General features: G+C 42.3%; 2 protein-coding genes across 2 annotated transcripts; one reads left to right on the top strand and one right to left on the bottom strand.

The window, feature by feature from the left end:
- Nucleotides 1-390: 390 nt before the first annotated feature.
- On the bottom strand, nt 391-12939 carry rpap2 (RNA polymerase II associated protein 2). Its single transcript, XM_030752804.1, has 12 exons — nt 12722-12939; nt 12502-12547; nt 12257-12371; nt 10589-10687; nt 10430-10495; nt 10255-10343; nt 10117-10152; nt 8958-10029; nt 8717-8820; nt 7695-7775; nt 5533-5601; nt 391-601 (listed from the first exon to the last, which is right to left on the bottom strand). Exons 1-12 carry the CDS (start codon nt 12774-12776, stop codon nt 457-459), a joined length of 1977 nt encoding a protein of 658 aa, XP_030608664.1. The 5' UTR covers nt 12777-12939; the 3' UTR covers nt 391-456.
- glmna (glomulin, FKBP associated protein a) lies at nt 12843-20625 on the top strand. The gene is made up of 18 exons (XM_030752805.1): nt 12843-13228; nt 14638-14763; nt 14846-14959; nt 15093-15201; nt 15452-15740; nt 15852-15951; nt 16098-16279; nt 16422-16475; nt 16774-16804; nt 17454-17543; nt 17647-17688; nt 17846-17919; nt 18014-18098; nt 18202-18311; nt 19542-19605; nt 19754-19889; nt 20102-20169; nt 20251-20625. Exons 1-18 carry the CDS (start codon nt 13190-13192, stop codon nt 20338-20340), a joined length of 1803 nt encoding a protein of 600 aa, XP_030608665.1. The 5' UTR covers nt 12843-13189; the 3' UTR covers nt 20341-20625.
- Nucleotides 20626-20696: the final 71 nt, after the last annotated feature.

Below are 20696 nucleotides of genomic sequence, written 5' to 3'. Positions count from 1 at the left end.
ACCAAATATTTTCAGACAAGCGCATTGCTGGCATACCCATATAATAAATTACATTATGGCGCCATAAAACGTCCATGTAAAGGAAGTCGGGAGAAATAGTGCAACTTTTATTACAGGTGGAGCTCCTCCAGGGCAGCAATAAGCAGCGTGTCCACATGGCGTTTTCACTGGGAAAAGCTGGGTGTGATTTATTTAGCCCTGCCGAGGTTAAACATCCAACAGCTTTAAAACTTCAAGAAATCTGATTTGGCCATATCTCACCACAGATTGTGTGCACAACATCAACAGCCTCCCAGCACTGCAGGATCGAACACACAAGTTCTTATTATTGTTATTACAGCAAAATTTATTTTTGGAAACAGACAGTCCAAAAAAAAAAAAAAAATCCCCAGGGGACCCATTTGTTACACAGGCGCAGATCTTGAGCGCAGTTGTGTTGCTTTGTCCATATTGGTGTCAGTGTGCTGGGGATTTAAACAGCCGGACCAAGCTGAGAAGGTCCTGCTCCTGCAGACTGAGCTCCATCATCAATGTGCTCAAATACTCCATGGATGCTGAAGTCTCCAGGGCTTCACGCACCAGCTGAGACACTTCTGACAACCTGAAATAAAAAAACAAAACAAAACAAACAAAACAAATGAAAAACAACTCCACAGTCATCAGACACACAAAGAAAATCAACAAGCACATATCTTCATAAAAGCAATTCTGATTTTAGGATTTAAAAAAAGAAACTAAGAATGACAAGGACTGCCCTAAAAGGACTGCACTGAAAGGTCACAGCTTCAACCTTCTGTAACAGGCTGTAAAGTTAGCAGTGAGTTCTTATTTAAGGCATGCGAGTGCTCTGAGAAAGCAGGGTTGCTGACTCATATGAATCTTTGCTGAATAAAACAAGATCGAAAGGGTCTGAGTTTTTAGTCAGCAAAGTTATCAGGTCAACTCTGCTTATTGCAGACTTGAGGCCATTTTCAAGACCAGAAAAAAAAAATGTTTTTTTATTTATGAAATTGTTTATATAAAGTATCCAAATTCTGGTCATTAATATCTCTGGATAAGCCTATCAGTGCAGTGTTTATTCACAAGCCACAAGCTCATGTAGTCCAATACGGCCGTGTGGTTCATCCTGCTTTCATGAACATAAGGCTCAGTCTCTGCTGAGTTCCTTTCAAAGGAGTGTATGTTCAGCTTTACTGAAGTGTGAGGGCTGCTGAGAGGTATCAACGCTCCTCACTGTCTATCCCATTCATATAAATAATAATAATAATAATAATAATAATAAAATACAGCCCCATTTCCAAAAAAAAGGTATGCCAGTGATTTAAGTTTAAACTCTACCATGCAAAAAGAAACAAAACCTACAAACAAGATTCAGATAAACAAGTGTGCCCTCCTTTGAGATGGACAGAGGTGAAGATTAAAGTTGTCCTGTGCTCTGATGGTTCAACTTAGACTTATTTTTGAAAATAAAAAAAGCTGCATCTTCAAGGCTAAAGAGGAGCGCAGTCATCCAAATTGTTATAAGCACACAATTCAAAAGCATGCACATGGCAGGGTTGACCTATACATGCTGAGCGATATATACAGGTATGCCAACTTCAAGGTGACGTGTTTTCACGGGAAGGCCAAACCATACACCAATCAAGCATAACATTATGACCACTGAGAGGTGAAGTGAATAACACTGATTATCTCCTCATCATGGCACCTGTTAGTGGGTCAGATATATCAGGGAGCAAGTGAACATTTTGTCATCAAAGTTGATGTTAGAAGCTGGAAAAAAATGGGCAAGCATGAGGATTTGAGTAAGTTTGACAAGAGCCAAATTGTGATGGCTCGACTGGGTCAGAGCATCTCCTGCAGCTCTTGTGGGGTGTTCCCGGTCTGCAGTGATCAGCATCTATCAAAAGTGGTCAAAGAAAGGAACAGCGGTAAACCAGCGACAGGCTCACGGACGGACTCACTGATGCACGTGGGGAGCAAAGGCTGACCCGTGTGGTCTGATCCAACGGATGAGCTACTGTAGCTCAAATTGTCAAAAATGTTCATGCTGGTTCTGATAGGAAGGTGAACGAATACACATCGCATCACAGTTTGTGGTGTATGGGGCTGCAGACCAGTCAGGGTGCCCATGCTGACCCCTGTCCACTGCTGACAGTGCCAACAATGGGCACGTGATCATCAGAACTGGATCACAGAGCAATGGATGGAAGAAGGTGGAATGGTCTGACGAATAACACTTTCTTCATCATGTGGATGGCTGGGTGCATTTACATCTGGATCTGATACACAGTTCATGAACACACATTTTGTCTGAAGCCACCCATTTGTGAACAACAGTATTGGAACAGAAACTTAAAATAGATTCAAGTGAATAAGACTCAGTATTTAGTTGCAAATCCTTTGCTTGCAGTAACTGCATTAAGCCTGTGACCCACTGACATCACTACACTTTTACATTCTTCTTTTGTGGTGCTTTTCCAGGCTTTCACCTCAGCCTCTTTCAGTTGTGGTTTGTTTTGGGGGGGTTACCCCCTTCAGTCTCCTCTTTAGCAGGTAAAATGCTCTATAGGGTTTAAATGTGGAAATCACCTAGGCCAGCGTAAAACCTTCCACTTCCTGCTCCTGATGAACTCCTTTGTCGTATTGACACTGTTTTGGGTCATTATCTCGCTGCATGATGAAGGATCTCCCAATCAGTTTAGTTGCATCTTTCTTTAAATTGATGGACAAAATGTTTCTGTAGACTTCTGAAGTCATTGTGCTGCTGCCATCATGTGTGGCATCATCAATGATGATGAGCAGATCCTTTCTTTATCCAGACTTTAGGCTTTCCATCACCAAGTTTCATCTTTGTCTCATCATTCCATAAAACTTCGTCCCAGAATTTGGGACTGTCTCTGTACTTCTTAGCAAATTCCATTAATTTTATTTCATGTTTGTTACTCCTCTTACTATAAATGCAGTCTTCACAGGCAAAACCCAAATCTGAAAGTGAGTGTTGACATTCAGCTCTATTTATTGTTTGAATAATCAATGGAACAGGACAGACCTGGGCAACAAAACACACCTGTCAGTCACATGTTCCAATACTTTTGCTCACAAGAAAATTGGGTGGCTTCAGACAAAAGCTGCTATCTTCTGAACTGTGTATAAGATCCAGATGCAAATACCTGGAAACAAAAGCTTGTTGATCTTTTGTCTCATATTGATTTTTCTGAGCCCAAATGTTTTCTTTTTTTCTTTTATTGACAGTGGAGAGTGACAGGAAATTGGGAGCAGAGATACGTGGAAGACACACAGGAAATGGCGACAGGTCGGGACTCGAGCCTGCGCCGCCTGCACCGCTATGCAGCATATGTATGTGGAAACCTCACTGTTCCAGTACTTGTCTTCCAATACTGAAGACATATACATACGTAGCGAATACGCCTTCACTAACAGAGAAAATTACACTTATGAGCTTCATTCTTTATCAGGATAAACAGGCAAAAAGTTTCCGCCTATTTAAATGAGATGGACTTTATCTGTTCACCCACTTGCCCTATCTTAAGACCACAGCTCTGTCAAGTCATGGTTGACATGAATCCAGATTGACAATATCAAAAACTTTGTGAATATTTGTCAAGTTAGCACACCCTCAAGTAAACAATATTTGCCTCTAATACTAAACCCCTCCTTCTAGCTACTCTCGGTCATCTCTCTACAACACCATCCCCATCCCCCCACCTATGCTTCTCTACCTGTCCTACTAGAGGAGAAGGTACACTCCTGGTCAATCTCCGGTTCAGCCCAGGGTCTAATGTTGCAGGGGAGGCATGCATTATTCAGCTGGGCTGAACAATAGAGGCCAGACTAGCTCCACAGCTGCCGTGCAGCAGATAGATAAGACAGCACACCAAATTATTCATGATGGAGGAATGGAAGGATGGAGCGGACGTTAAATGGAAACCGATGAAATCATACTGTACCAGTGTCACATCTGAGTGAATGAAATGGTTGATACGTACAAATAAAAGTTAACTGTCAAGAAGTGGAGTTCTTACTTTCTTGAAATCTAATCTGAAAAGTTGAGCTTTGAAAAAATGTAATCACACCAACTGTCAGCATTACAGACAGCTACAGTCCCACCCCCCACCTCCACCCCCCAACAAAAAAACCTCTGTGAACCCTTTGAATTACCAGGATTTCTGCACTGATTACTCAGAAAATGTGGTCTGAGCTTTATATAAGTCACAATCTGACAGACACACTTTGTGAGTAATCAGTGCAGAAATCCTGATAATTCCAAAGGATTCACCAACCTTTTAGACTCCCCACACACACACACACTTTTTTTTTTTTTTGCAACACCACCATCACTTCAGGCCTCAGATGAGAAATCCTGCTTCTGCTTTAAGATCAGAATTTCATTCCCTTTATTTCCCTGAAAATTACAAAACAATTTCTCTCAAGCAGGTTTTAGGGGCCTGTTGCCTCTTCAGTAGCAGCACATTTGTATTACCTACTGTACCTAAAGCAGCACAACACTTACTGTATCCTTCTGTTAAGGCTATGATGTTAAAGCAAAGGCCAGGAACCACTGAGGGAGTCATAAATCAGAATCAGCCGGGCATCAGGTGGAAGTTTTCCCAGCCGGGGGCAATATAAACTATTCATTTTGCTTGAATGGATACACAGAAACTGTGCGCCTTCTGTAATGCATCACGGATCTAGACAGAGGTAATTAGGTGGAGATAAGGCCATGAGGTGTCTGTGTGTACTTAGACGGGAGCAGCACGGAACTGTCCATGAACTGCCAACCACATACACCCCTCGACACACACACACACCATATGGCACAGGCCAAACAATGCCAAAGCATACACCAGCCTGTCAAATGCACCATGAAGATTTCTTGTTGCATCTCTGATTTCAGCACCTCTTAATGCACCAGAATGGCAGTAACCATCCATCCATTTTCTTCCGCTTATCCTTTTCAGGGTCACGGAGGAGCTGGACCCTATGCCGGATGTCATGTACCCTGCCCTGAGAGACAGGCAACCATTCGCGCTCACATTCACACCTATGTGCAACCACCAATTAACCTAACCCCACTAAGTTTATGTCTTTGGACTGTGGGAGCAAACTGGAGTGCCTGGAGAAAACCCATGGGGAGACTGTGCAAACTCCACACAGAAAGGCCAAGGTGGATTTGAACCTTCTTGCTGTGAGGCAACAGTGCTAACCACAGCTAGCCACCATTCTGCCAATGGCAGTAACATAATGTTAAATCCAATATGTGCACATCTGGATCATCTTCACCCAGTCATTATGTTAAAATGTTCATTTACGTGCTCTGTAATGTGGTTGCTGCTTGTTTAGGTAGAGACAGCTGACAAGGTCTATTTCCTGGGAAACAATGGTCCTTAGTTTTCTTGCAATATTTTTTCCATCTAATGTGCAGCTGGGCTTGCTGAGGAGCAGGCTATCCAGCTGTATATGATGCACACTCCAAAAACACACACACACACACACTGCAGATTAACTTACAGATGCAGAAGAACCACAGCTATAAGGGTCCACTCTGGAGTCTTATGGATGATGTTTTTGTTGGTGAACCTGTGAACAAAAAGCACCACTGCTACATTACATGCAATAAAATAACCTAAACAGCTTGAAGGGTGTGCGTGTATGTTGGATAGAATGCATATACAGTAAATAGGCTGGTTTTAATACAGCACATTTCTATAGTGGATGCATGACGGTTTCAGTATCTTGCCCAGGGACATTTCAGAATTCAGGCGGGAGCAGCCGGGGACTGAATCACAACCCGCTGTACGTCCTGAGCAACAGCTACCATATATCCATGAGTCTCTCTACAGATAGTGAAAAAAATGCTTCATTCTCGTTATACATAAACTAGAAAAATAAATTTTCCTGCATGCCGAGAGCAACAACCAAAACACACTGCATGCAGTAATGATTTATGTCTTTCTGACAGCACTGTGTATATTCTTTGGTTTGAGCCTCTTGTTAGCGGGGCCTCTTGACAGCACAAAGACAATTCCCGGAAGCAGGACTCTGTAGCTGTTACTCTGCAGCCTGATGTGCTTTTAAATCACAGACACAGTGATTTAACAGCAGGTCTGTTGAAAACATCCTAACCAGCCAATGGGAATCCACAGTTTGTCTAAGGCAGGAAATGCTCAATTCTGGCACAAGTTTTCAAGACTTTTCTTTTTTTTTTTGTTTTTTTTAAATACAGCTCTATCATTCTTGTAGACTTTTTAACTGAAGACACACTGATATGTTGCAGCAGTAAAAGGAGCCAGCATATATTAACTATCCTGGCATCATGGAACGCTGGCTCAGTGTCCCTTCATGCAGGTACACTTGGAGAAGGAGGACTGTTGCTTTTATCAGTAACAGCCTTTTCCTATTAAATACCTATAGATATACAGGTGTTACAGTATGAGATACATGATATTTTGTAACAGTTGTATTTCTATGCAGCAGATGAGACCAATTAAAAAAAAATAGCCATAGGGCTCTTTAAAATAGACATTTTGATCCATCATATGAAAAAGGTACAGATGTCATCAGATTTTAAACGTTTACAGGAAGCAAATAAAACTACTGCTCTTGTCGTACTTCATGTCTGCCTGCAGGGGGAAGCAGAGCTAATTAAAAACGTGCTGTGAAATTTAGATCAGATCCCTTCATTAATAATGACATATTTTAGAATAGAATAGAATAGAATGCCTTTATTGTCATTATACAGGATGTACAATGAGATTGGAGATTTTACACTCCTTTCTCTGACTTCTTCTTAAAAATAAGAGTGAGCCTAATGAGGTGGTTTCCTGTTCTATGCAGTTTGGTTTTTCAGTTTGTCTAATGTGGTGATAACAGTAATTGATTAAAAAAGTTGGGCCACTGGGTAAAATGTTAATAAAAACAGAATGCAATGATTTGCAAATCTCATAAGCCCATCTTTTATTTACAAAGATTAGAAAACAGAAAACATATCAAATGTTTAAATTCAGCAGCTAGACTCTTTTACTATGCAAAGCCTTCCCTGAAAAAGACGTTGTCTAGATGGGAGCAAACACTGCTCTAAAACCTCTGTGTATCTTTCAGCACTGATGGTGTCTTTCCAGATGTGCAAGCTGCAGTTCCATAGGCACTAACTGTGCCTATTGTGCTTATATTGTGAATAAACTGTCAGTATATGAGATTTGCAAATCATTGCATTCTTTTTTTTAAATTTATAATTTTCACAACATCCCAACTTTTTTGCAACTGGGGTTGTGTAGCATGGATATAACAAATGCTCATATAGTTCTTTAAGAACATCCTAAGTTGTGAGACAGCTCACTCTTTTGCAAAAGTGAAAGAATCAGTTTCCGAAGGTAACGGGACAGGTCTGCATGCTGCAGCAGTAGAACTGTAAACTGCCATTCAGTTACATAGAAACAGTCAGGTTTCACTATTATGCCTCTGAACCTTATATGAACTCAGATGAACCAGGGCCTGGTTTCAACATTTTCTCTCCTTCAGAGGATTAAAATTAAAAGCATTTCTGATACATTTCTACAGCTGATCTGCTAAAATTACACCCCCAAAACTAAGTGTGTCTGTGTGTGTGTGTGTCCTTTGTGGTGGCAGACTAGCCATGACTGAACATGGGTGTTTGTATGTAGTGTACTCACCTGAACGTCCTCACCAGGTTGTTCAGGTCGGTAGAGATGTCACTCATGTTGAGATGCAGTGGACCTACAATGTTTCTGAGACTGCACAGCCACAAAACAAGACAGAGACCAGAGAAGATTAGATGAAGTTCAAATGTACTTATTGATACTGTGAGTTATTTCCAAACTGTGTTTCAGTCACACAAGAATAACGGATAAGAGAAGATGGGGATTCACCTATGGGTTTATGTATTGCTTATTAAACCAATACAGTAACTGTATGCATCAGAGGGAAGACAACAATTTTAACAAGAGTACTTTAACATTACCTCTGCCGAGTCACAGGATCCAAATATCTGATGAGGATCTGGATTCATTTGTGATATTTTCTTGAGAACATCACGATGTCTCCCTTTTTTCTTATTTCAATTAAACAGGTATTTGTAAAGAAATAATCAAAAATGTCCAAATTTGACCCAGAATCCAAGCTTCATCTCCTCGTGCAAATCTATCTTTCTGAATAAACTTTAGAAACCGAACGTCCTCGGTGGAGGTAATAAGCTCACGTTTGGTGCTAAATGACTCTCTGCTTTACAAGCCATTAGCTCTGCATTATGGAGATGATACATTAGAGAATTAATCAAAAGCCAGATAAAATTGACAAATGAAATAATTATGCCACCTTCAGCAAAAACCTCCAAAAAATTGACGATCACAGCTTTGTCCTGGGACCAAAGATATTAAATTTACACATTATATTTTGGATTTATGTAGTTTTTTGTTTGTTTGTTTTTTTGTTTGGGTTTTATAAAGAGCCCAAGTTGTCACCATGATTTCTGGGTATTTCACAATATTCTCATGTTTTATGGACCACACATGTAATCACTTAACTGGTTATGAAATTGATTAGGTACAGCCAATTAAAACTGTGCTGCAATGAGGGTCAAAGGACCTTCAAAGCTGTTGAATAGAAAAAGCCTGTAAAGAAACTAATAATGCTCTGTCTGCCATGTCCATACAATAAAAAACAAAAACACACACACCAGCTGGAGAGCTTCTCCACTGTGATTCGTTTCTGGATGAGGTGCTGAGCCTGAGAGTCAATGAGGGGCAGGACTGGATCCTTGATGCTTTCCTGGACTGTCACCTGGTGCAGGGAGGGTTCGAGAACAAACCTCACTACATAAACTCAGTTATTTTGAAGTGTTTGCATGTGAAGTTTTTACTGAAGCGCCCCCGTGAGGACACAAACTTTAAAAGCAAGTCCTTTTAATTTACACTCACTTGGTTTCCGTTCAGCCCCTCTTCCTCTTCAGGCAGAATCCACGTGCCCTTATAAAACTCCCTGACCCTGAGCTCCAGCTGCTGGGTCTCCCTCCGCAGCTTCTCATAGTCTGGAGCTGCAGCCAACGGCCTCTTCTGCTCCGCAGCACTGTCCACCGTCACCTCGTCCTCGAGGTCATCTTCATCTAACTCCTCTTCCTCCACCTCCTCTTTTCCTTCTTCTTCACTTACCTCAGCATAGGGAGAACGCAGTGAATGATCGGAGCCGTACAGGAACCTTAGCGTCTCATTGGTACACCACTCTTTTAATGTTTTTTTCAAGCACTCGAGAAGATTGAGCCGCACTGACTCAGGTTTGGCTTCAGCGCAGTTCTTCAGTAGATCTCGCAGGCCTGCCGCCCCCCTCTTGCTCATACCCACCTGGGTGATGTTGAGGCCTGGCTGGTCGTGGCTGTTCCGATTAGTGCCATTCAGAGCAGAAGCAGGCAGATGTTTGCTTTCTGCTGGAAGGTTTGAGTGAGGAGTGCTGTGAGTGACTGCCTCTGATAAACTGCACAAACTCATCTTAGCTGTAGTCTCTTCCACATCGAGGACCTCAGATAATTCTCTCTCATGTGGCACTGCCTGGTCAGTATGTGTACTCTGCAGCTCTTTGGGTTTTTCCACATCAGTTCTAACTTCAGTTTTACACACAAGTGACTCTTTTCCTTCCTCATCTTCTCTCATACTTTTCTGCTCTTCTGTATTCTGACTTTGGCAGTGTTCGGTCTTCTCTTCATGTCCCTCTCTGGTGTTTTTCTTTCTCCTCTCAGACATCCTTTGTTGCCCTTTCTCATCCTCATCTGAGCGTTTAGGCAGGTCACCCCAGTGCACCCGGGGTCTCTGCTGTTTGGGGACCATGCTGGAGACAAAGTCCTGTTCCTGTTCGCCGTCACTGATGTCACTGTGGCTGCCTCCTGCAGGAAGCTCCTGAGAGCCGCAAAGGTCCTCATGCTGAGCAGCCAACGGATTCCCGATGTCCTCCTCTTTTAGACGCCTCTGAGACAGCATCACCTCCTCACCAGAGCTCCCACTGGATGCACATATGTAACCTTGGATCAGTCTTTTTTATGAATGAGACTAAATTTGGAAAACTGGAAACACTGAAGCTAGTACGTACCCATCTCCTTGCTTCAACAACTTAATTTCAGGAGGACTGAGAGAGAAAGGGAGCAGAGACATTATAGAGAACATCACTACATTGAATGATTTGATCAATCAGGTGATTTAGGGCAGAGATGAGAAGCAGCACACAAACCTTTCATGCTGCCGAAGCCAAAGAGGCGTCTTTGGTATTTGCAGCTCCAACGCTTTGGAGGCTTTGTAGCAGAAATTACTGCAGAAACACTAAACACAAAAGAAATAAAGACCCGAAATGTTTCTTTAAGCAGCTTTTGGTTGTGTCAAAAAAAGCTTCAGGTAGAAACACTCACCTTGCGCTCTGTGATGTCATACACCTTATTCGTCTTAGTAGAAATTTTGTATTGTTGAGTTGGTATCTAGAAAGTGAACAGCAGCATGGAATCAAGCATGACATATGAGACACAGGGATGTTTATTATTTGCAAAGAACTGCAGTGTCAGTGGTCTTACGTGGCCCAGTTTATTAGGACAGATGGGATAACCGCACAGTTTAGCAATGCATCTCTCCTCCACAGCATCTCTGTAATTAGCTGGGGTGATCATCTTGGCCTGTGAAGAAAAGAGAACTCAGTTACTTTGACTTTGCAACTTTTTTCTACTTTGAATTTGTGCAAAGTGAATATTTTGGGATTAACTGGAAATTGTATTATGCAATCTAATTTAATATGTGTCACAATCATATACCCTGCAGGTTATTACAGGTAATCCTGTCTTAAATATCCATCAAGCCATCTTCTTATGCAGTTCAGGGTGGTGCTGAGTCCATCCCAAATGTTTTAGAGTGAGAGGGAGAGTCCACCCTGGATAGTTGGCCAGTCCATCACAAGGCTAACACACAGACACACACATCCATTCACACCTCCAGCCAATTTAGAATCAACAATTAATCTAATAGGCAAGAAAACCTGGCTATGGCGGACTTCCTTCAGAGTATACCCATCAGGCCCTTCTTGCTGTGAGGTGATGCTGCTAACTTCTGCCAACAGTAATGTGGTGTGATAAAATTCATAATAAGTCTAAATAACACATTATAAAGCCAGGTCTGATATTCACTATACTGCCAAAAGTATTTGCTCGCCTTCCTTCACACTTATATGAACTTGAGTCACATCCCATTCCTAATCCATAGGGTTTAATATGATGTCCCTTTGCAGCTATAACAGCTGCAACTCTTCTGGGGAGGCTTTACACAAGGTTTAGGAGTGTTTATGGGAATTTTTGACCATTCTTCCAGAAGCGCATTTGTGAGGTCAGACACTGATGTTAGATGAGAAGGCCTGGCTCACAGTATTCTCTCTAATTCATCGCAAAGGTATTCTATAGGGTTGAGGTCAGGACTCTGTGCCGGCCAGTCAAGTTCTTCTAGTGATGTGAGGCTTGGATGCAGCTACTCGGCCATGGAAACCCATTCTATGAAGCTCTCTACGCACTGTTCATAAGCTAATCTGAAGGCCACATGAAGTTTGGATGTCTGTAGCGACTGACTCTGTAAAAAGTTGGCAACGTCTGTGCACTATGCACCTCAGCATCCACTGACCCCACTCTGTGTTTTTTATGTGGCCTACCACCTCATGGCTGAGTTGTTGTTGTTCCCAGTCACTTCCACTTTGTTATAATCCCACTAACAGTTGACTGTGGAATATTTAATAGTAAGGAAATTTCACAATTGTATTTGTTGCACAGGTGGCATCCTATCACGGTACTACGCTGGAATTCACTGAGCTCTGAGAGCGACCCATTCTTTCACAAATGTTTGTGGAAGCAGTCTGCATGCCTAAATGCTTGGTTTTATACAACTGGGGCCATGAAAGTGATTGGAACACCTGAATTCAATGATTTGGATGGGTGAGTGAATACTTTTGGAAATATAGTGTAGGTCATGTGGGCCCAAAAACCCCAATCACACAGACCTCATGGCTATTATACTGCTGTAAACTGCAGATGGAGCTATGTTCAGAGACTGTAAGAGTCTAATCAAATCATGGCAGAAAGAGACAGGATTAGTGTGACAGAGGCTTGGCAGTGATGTAAGGGGTAACAGGGCCAGTGTATGGAAGGCAGAAAAAAGAAAGTTTACCTAAAGCTTGTGCCATGTCTAAATTTGCCTGAGATACATACACAGTCAGCTAGGAAGTCCTCAGCTACACTGTCGTCCAGGAGGCGCTCCACCACCTTCAGAGCTCTCCCCTCCAGCTCCAGCTTCTCCCTCAGCTTCTCCTTCAGCTCCTCTCTCCTGACACAAAAACACGTTTGAATAAGCGTTTGTGTTTACTCAACAACCAAGCAGTTAATGGTTAATGTGTAAAGCCATCAGGGCATTAGCACTGATACTAGCTGAAGCATCCAGGCCTCGGGTTTCGCACCTTCTTGCTTCTTCCTCAGCCGTCAGCGCTTTGACTCGTTTCCCACCTGCCACACAAACAGTAAAAGTACTGAATCTCTGAGGTGCTCAACCAGCCACTTAGCAACGACACAAACCAGCTGCGGGATATCATTAAAACACGTTTGGTTGCCCCAGTGCTGCAAACACGTCTCTAAAACCTAACACATAAATGACCAAAATGACCACCACTGTTAACGAACCCTTGTTGGAAGCTCTTTTGGAGCCCCTGCTCCTTCTCCTCTCCTCCGTCTCCATGCTACTTCTGTTTTCTGTGTATTCAACTTTGACCTGTGACGTGTCTCACACTACGGCAAGCCCGGGCGGTCAATCGCAGCTTTCAGCGTGCTTTGGTTAGTTTTCATCGGGCTGTTCGCGGAAGGAAAGCCGAGGTGGAGGGTCTTCTTCAGCGCCGTCCTGCTTGCATCCACAGCGGCAGCGCTTAGCGGCGATCACCGTGTTCGGCTGGCCTGGATATTGCGATTGCTCCGCTAATTCAGTGGAGGATCAGCATCCGTCCTGCTGTGCTGTGTTCACAGCCTCACAGGCACAGGGCTTACCTGACCTCTGACACCTGTGAACGAGCAGCTCTTTGATTATCAGCTACATTGTAGGCAGTATTTGAAGTGTCCCGTTAGTCTGAGGATACAGCCCGTACGAAGACAGCAGGGATGGCTCTGGAGCAGCTGAGTGAGGTGGTCCAAAGATGCGTAAGTATTCAAAACATCCAATCCTTGAAACTGATATTCACCCCCAAAAAAGCATGCTAGCGACTGACCTGGATGCTTTCATACAGGTGTACCCACCGCGCAAATGTGCATAAGTCCCCTTCAATACTCCCGCAGGAAAGCAACACGGAAAATAATCACAGACCGTGCTGATGTGATCTGGAGTTGTTTTGTGTCTCTCTGTATGACATGTATTCAGTTCAGTTCATTTTTATGTATATAACAGCAGTTGTCAACAACAGTAACTGGTAAGATCCTACAGTGTTTGACAGAAAATATCTGCAGTCTGGGGATCACCTATGAGCTTAGTGATGGTGGGAAGGAAAAACTCCCCTTTAACAGGAAGAAACCTCCGGCAGAACCAGGCTGATGGAGGGGGCAGCCCTCTGCTGCGACCGGATGTGGGGTGATGGGAAAGAAAGGACAAAAAAAGAGACCATAGTGAAACAAGACACTGTGGGAGCGGGAAGACAAACTGACATGCAGCAGTGGTACACAAATACAGTGGGAGTGAAGGGGGCTGTAGAAGAGAAGTGTTCAGTGCATAATCAAGGGATGCTTCAGGGCCACCTGATCCAGCCTGAACTATAAGCTTTATCAAAAAGCCTGATCCTAAAAGTAGAGAAGGTGTCTGTCACCTGAACCCAAACCCAAAGGGTAATATGTTACAATAATGTCTTTAACATATTTGATAAGATGTGCGATGTATACAGTATACTGTAATTCTGGGATAAGAGCCAGGTTCCTGTGACTGCCTGGGTTACAGGTTCAGAGGGTTTGTATAACCTCTTTTACTATCTGTGTTTTAGTTGCACCTTAACATTCAGTCTCTAGCTCGCATGGTCTTTTAAGAGGAATGATATTCCAGTGATAGGTGAGGGAGAGGTTTTTGTCAAGAAAGGATAAAATACAAAAAGTTAGTACGCATAATATTTATACAATCACAGGGTGCCTGCAAACAGAGCCATACAGCTGAAATCCAGTCTGATCCTACTGTTCATGAGAGCCTTCAATGCATCTTAAATGACTTTAAAAATTGAATCTGGACCATGTAAATTAAAGTTTATACAATGATCACACCAAAAGGCCACATTCAGGAGAAAAAATGCTACTAAATTAACCTCGTGTTGAGACCGATTTATCATCCATCTTATCTGTTTGGCTGCAGTTTAGTTTAACATTGATTTCTGCTTGTGAAATGTTGTGAGAAGTGCCCACCGGATGTCAGGAAAAGTATTCGGATTATTTGGTGGTTTTTAATTTACAATGATGTAAAAAAAAAAAAAAAAAAAAAAAAAAAAAATTAGTAATCAGTCTGAATTGTTTAATAACTGTTTTAAAATGTCTGTTTTCTCTATTCTTACTCCTTTATTTGTTTCTCTTTCATGCAGCAGGCACTCGCAGACGACAGCTACACCACCGAGGATCACGACATCTTCACGATTGCTGGGCGGACGTGCATCGAGGAGGGAAACAGTGTGCAGGTTCTCAGTATTGTGTTGGATGAAAAGAATCAGGTACACTCTTAAAGCTCACACCAGTCACTGCTTCGTAAGCGTGTTGCACACTGAACTGCGTAACAGTCGCTCTTCTGTGTAGGACATGGTGAGATGCATGGGTTGGAACCTGCTGCCTCCACTGATCCAGGTCCTGCTGAAGAAAGAAGACAAGAACCTTCCTCAATGTCTGGCCATTTTTAACCACCTGCTGGAGGTCTGTTAATGTATAGTTAATATCAATTACACATATCTGATCTACAGCACACTACCCAGAGTTACAGGACTCGATGTAAGCTAAAACTTCAGTTATGAATGCTACATTTAAAGGGTGAGCTTTGATTTTCCAGACCTGCAGACCCAAAGAGCTGCTGATTGGCCTTTTGGAGCTACTGGAGCAGGATGCTCCTGATATGATAGCAGAGAGTCTCCACCTGCTGTTGAAGCCTCTACAGAAAGGTAAAGGAAATTTGTAATGATCTTTGTTATGGGTGTGCACTCTAAAATAGTTGCATTTTTCCAACTAGGTGTGAAAAAAAAACTGTCTGCATTGCTTCATCTTGCAGTGCATTATTGATACATCGTATTGTTTTTTTATGATAACTTCCTTGCAGTGTGTCAACTATTGCTGAATGGCTGTATTTTGATGCCATCGTTATTGTGATGTATTCTCTGATTCCCTCCTCTGCCTCCCTTTGTGTACTCTCAGTGCTGCTGGGCCTGGGCAGCCGTAAGGCGTCATCCTTGGGCATGGTGCTGTCCTCCGTGCTGGACCAGGTGGCCAAACTGCCTCTCCCTCACACCAAGGAGCAAGAGGAGGACGACGTATTTTCATTTTGCCGTTGCTGCATTGACATGATAGATTTCGTCAGGCCTTTTGTTCAAGAAGTCGGGCATAACCTGCTGAATAATAAGATGCAGAATGAGACCACAAAAAAGACTGTGGGCAGGCAGGAGAAGGATAAAGAAGATGAGCTGCAGACAGAACTTCTGAAGTTGTGAGTGAAAAATCTGTTTTCAAGCTCAGACTCGCATTTGATAGTTCGACATGATGTCATAGGCTCCTGATGATGATGTCGAGGCTGACCCTGCATTTGTCGCTTCTGCAGCTGTATGAAATGTCTGAGTCATCCTCTGTTGGAGGTACAACTCAAGGATCCTGACACGCTGGCTCTCTCCCCCCTCCGGACTTTTGCCTCTGAGATTTTGGTAAAACCATTTTTCAAAAGCACACATGGTGTAATAGCTGGTTTCTAATATGTCATCCGTCCTTCATGTACTTACATCTGGCAGATGTTGAGGCAGATATTTGTTAGATGTGTCTAATTTTAGTTTTATATCTATGTGTCATACAGAACATCCTCAGTTCTATTGGGGAGTCCCTCTCCGGGCTCGTGCACCGGCCTCTCTTGAAGAGAAAACAGGTTCCCGGCTTTCTCGAGGAGGAGGTGCGTTATCCTAAAGAGTCTTTGGCCAGCTTGGCTCATCTGGTGTTTGTCCATCATCTGGCTGCAAACACTTTTCCCACTGTTTTCAGGTATTTCAAGAACACATTTTTGACTGGGGATGCACAATACAGGATTACTCACACTTGGCTTGAAATGATCAACTTTAAGAACAATGATGGAAACATTTAAATAGATTTTAAATCCTCCCAACACTCTGTATTGTCTCTACAGTCCAGTGTTCAGTCTTCGATGTAACATAGAGCACGCCTCTCTCCTCCTGTCCAGGTAAACACATGATATAATATTATTATTATTATAAGCTTTGTTGGCTTTTTACAAAAGAAGAAGCTACTTTTGGCCACTCCCTCATTCACAAAGGGTCGCCACAGAGGGGAGCTCCACATGTTTGATTTGTGTCGCCTCCCAGAATAGGACCAGAGATCTTTCGCTTGTTAGACAAATGTGTAAACTGCTGCATTACAGAGGCACGTGTAAGTGTTTGCTGTGTGTAATGATTTTGAGTCGAGCCCCGTAAACATTTTTATAACTTGTAATCATTAATATGTTGTTGCTTTTTTTATAGAAATGAGGAGTCCAAGCTTCAGAAAGGACTGGTAAGTGATGTAACATTCTGGAGATTTTACATTAATTTATTTTACATAAATTTTAATAATCCTAATCACAAAAGCAATAGGTGCTCATAGCATAATTTGTATGACTTGTATTTGATGCTATATCCTTCCATGGTGATATTTTATAACACACAGCAGGTTTAAAAGTTTAAAGGGCCATATTGTGTGTTTTCCTATTTTCTGATATGTACTGTTACCATCTTGGATGCTCATATTCAGCATGGCTAACATTTCAAATAATGGGGTTAGTGTTTGCAGAGGATTTAGACTCTTGGTTCCCAACATTTTTTTTTTCTATTCAACCCAATCAGAAGAAGCCAAACAGAACATTCATGCAGAACTCCTCTAATAGAGTCCCAAATGAAACTGAGCTGAAATAATCATAATAGGTCGCCTTTACTGACACAGAATATAAAACAGAGTAGTAGGCTGAGCAGGGTGTAATGACTCAGACCCACCAGGAAAACGGCTGAGCAGAGAAAAAGTGGAAAAATCTTTCCTAATCTTTCCTCTCCTTCCTGCTGACAGGGCAAAAAAAAATGTAAACTGTGTTACTTAAATCTTCTTCTGCACGTTAAAATAAATCTTCAGTCCAAATGTCATGAGTGTATGATGGATGTGCGTCACACAGGAGCTGTATGAGAAAAGTTTGGTGCGGGTGGAAGACAGCAGTCTGCCTGCAGATCTGCTGGAGATCAAAGCCTTCCTCGCAGTCCCTCAGGTGAATGCAGTCGCTTTATTATAGAGCTTTAATTCTGTGGCGGTTCTCCTATTGTGCTCTGTGTGTATCGTGTTGTGTTATTAATGCCAGTGTTTGATTTCAGAACTTAATTAAGGTCATGACGATATGTCCAAAGCATGAATTGGTAAGTCTTTAATTGATTTTGGGGGAAGGGGGGTGTTTTTATTGTAATAAAATATCCATTAACTTGCATTTGTGTCACCTTCATCTAGTTTTTGTAATCCAGAATGAGACTTTTTATATTGAGAATAGATTTTAACATGACTTCTTTTGGCCTTCAGAGAACTAAAGGACTGAAGGTTTTCCAGCTGAGCATTGATAAGTTTAACACCAAAGCCAAGTACAGATTCTTCCAGTGAGTTCCACCTTTCCTCCTTAAAAAAAAAATTCATCAAAAACGCGTCCCTCTGTGTCGCTTCTCACCGCCGTGACCTGCGTTCTTGTTTCAGGTACATGTTGAAGACGAGTAATCACTCAGGAGTTGAAGGCTACATCATTAAAAACATCAAGAATCAGATAGACATTGCCCTGCAGGTGAAGATCTATCCATTAGCGTGGTTGTCAGTGTGTGTTGTCTTTAATTTAAATTTCCCAGAGGGCCTAAAAGAAAAGTCTGTCTCTGTTTCTCTGTCCCCAGCCGGGTAACAGTAACGCCTGGTTTGAAGGGGTTCAACTCCTGCCTCTGCTGCGTAAGGTTCTTAGTCTTCCAGATGGCCCAGAGACTGACCTCCTGCAGTACCTGGACAGGTGTGTGCACACACTGTAATGCACTGTTAAAAAGGCAGGTGCATAATATGTTTAAACAAAAATGTAATTAGACAAAAGTTAATTAGACATTTCTGTGTAATCAAGAGGACAGTTAATGAGGTAATTACAGATAATAATATAGTAATATTTCACTGCAGAAAATGCCCAGGATTAAAAAATGTTTTATAAAGTTTTTTTTCTTAATGGGATGCTTGATTTTTATTTATTTTTGTGCTTTTTTAATAAAAATTGTGCAGTAAGTATAAACAAGTAGCATTGCTGTTGGGTTTTGAGTCTGATATTGATATTTAGGAGCTTTTAAAAAAAGCCAATAAAATATACACTCACTGGCCACTTCATTAGGCACATCTTGCTAGGGCACCAATTGGACCTCCTTTTGCCTTCAGAGCTGCCTTAACTCTTCATGGCATGGATTCAACAAGGTGCTGGAAACATTCCTCAGAGATTTTGGTCCATATTGACACGATAGCATCACAAAGTTGCTGCAGATTTTTCAGCTGCAAAACAGTGTGCCAAGAAAATGTCTCCCACACCAATACACCACCAGCAGCAGCCTGAACCATTGACCCTACTGTCCGACTGTCGCAGCAGAAATCAAGACTTGTTTCTCTGATCTTCTGTTGTTGAGTTTTGGTGAGCCTCAGTTTCCTGCTCTTAGGTGACAGGAGTGGCACCATCTGTGATCTTTTGCTGCTGTAGCCCATCTGGTTCATGGTTCAATGTGTTGTGGATTCAGAGATGTTCTGCATACCTTTGTTGTGGTGGTTATTTGTGTCACTGCTGCCTTCCTGTCAGGTTGAAGTAGTCTGGCCATTCTCCTCTGACCTCTGACATCAACAAGGGATTTTTACCCAGAGAACTGACACTAGCTGGATATTATTATCTGTAAATCCTACAGATGGCTGTGTGGGAAAATCCAGGCAGCAGTTTCTGAAATACTCAGACCAACAACAACCATACCATGTTCAAAGTCACTTAAATCACCTTTATTCCCCTTTCTGATGCTCAGTGTGAACTTCAGCAGGTTGTCTCGATCACATCTTCACTGGGTTGCTGCCATGTGATTGGCTGATTAGATATTTGCATTTATTAGCAGTTGAAACAGTGTGGTCGGTGAGTGTATACATGAGCCTGATCATTTAACATTCAAAAAGAAACAATCTTTCTGGATGAGTGCTTTAAAGAAATATTGTGTGTTGATCTCTGCAGAGTCATGGAGTCTCTAAACCTGCTGCGTTACCTGGTCATCAGAGACAAAGTGACAGAGAACCAGGTGAGCGCAGTGTGAAAAATTTTGAGGTTTTAAATAAAGTTTCTTCAGTGCTGTAGAAACCCCCCAAAAATGTCATTTTAAATCAAAATCCCATGTTGGCCTCTGAGGGTATATAAAGCCTCATTTCTGCTCTCTGCTGCTGTTGCAGACCGGCATCTGGACAGAACTGTATAAAATAGAAGATACGTTCATGAAGCCCCTGCGTGTTGGGCTGAACATGTCCAGAGCCCACTATGAGAGGGAGCTGCAGAGCACAATGGAGACCAAGAAGAGCAAAGCCAAAGGTCAGATCAGGGACACTGATTTTAATTTCCCCCTTCCAAGTCCAAACAAATACCAAGGGCCTCTATTTTGTAGGTACCCTGGCTTCATTATCCCAGGCTTCATGTGACTCATCCTAACTGCAGTACTTTATGAATGGCCATTTTTTTTCCCCCAGCATGCATCATCAAAAATCTTCAGGTGAGGCTTTCTGACGGCATTTGTTTTTCCACAGAGTCTGTAATTTCTGTGTCTGTTGGTGACGAGAAGCTGCCGAACATGACACCAGAGTCACAGGTTCAGGTGAGTAACTCAATCAAATGGCATCATCTTGTTTTTGTGCGCGCTGAGATGAACTGACTGAATTTTCACGGGTCCTGACAGGCTCTGCACTCAGCCCTGCACACGTTTGACATGATAGAGAGCGTGTTGGTGCGGATAGAGGAACTCATCGAGGTGAAAGACAGTCTATAACCTGACTGCAGCTGCCAGAGATCCGCATCATCTCAGGGCCTAACAAACAAACTTATTTGTTGCAAAAGAACATGGTTATATCATTTCAGTGGACAAACTCTGCACTGACCGTCTTTGTTTTACAGTCTAACTCTAAGTTGTTGAATACATTGTTTATTAAAGGTAGAAATGACACAAGTTTGCATCAGCTCTGTGATACACTTTTGTACACACAGGTTAAATCAAGTGTTTTCATTCCTGATGTAAGTGTAGTATTTTCTAAGTAAAAAGAGAGTTTTGGTTTGATGTTTCATTTGTAACCTTTGGCAGCACAGCGGTTTCGTCCTGAAGCTCCAGTTTCTGCTGCCATCACAGAA

Source organism: Archocentrus centrarchus, chromosome 17, assembly GCF_007364275.1.
Source record: "Archocentrus centrarchus isolate MPI-CPG fArcCen1 chromosome 17, fArcCen1, whole genome shotgun sequence".
NCBI lineage: Eukaryota > Metazoa > Chordata > Actinopteri > Cichliformes > Cichlidae > Archocentrus > Archocentrus centrarchus.
Note: the sequence above shows the minus strand (reverse complement) of the source record. Positions and strands in the feature narration are given on the sequence as shown.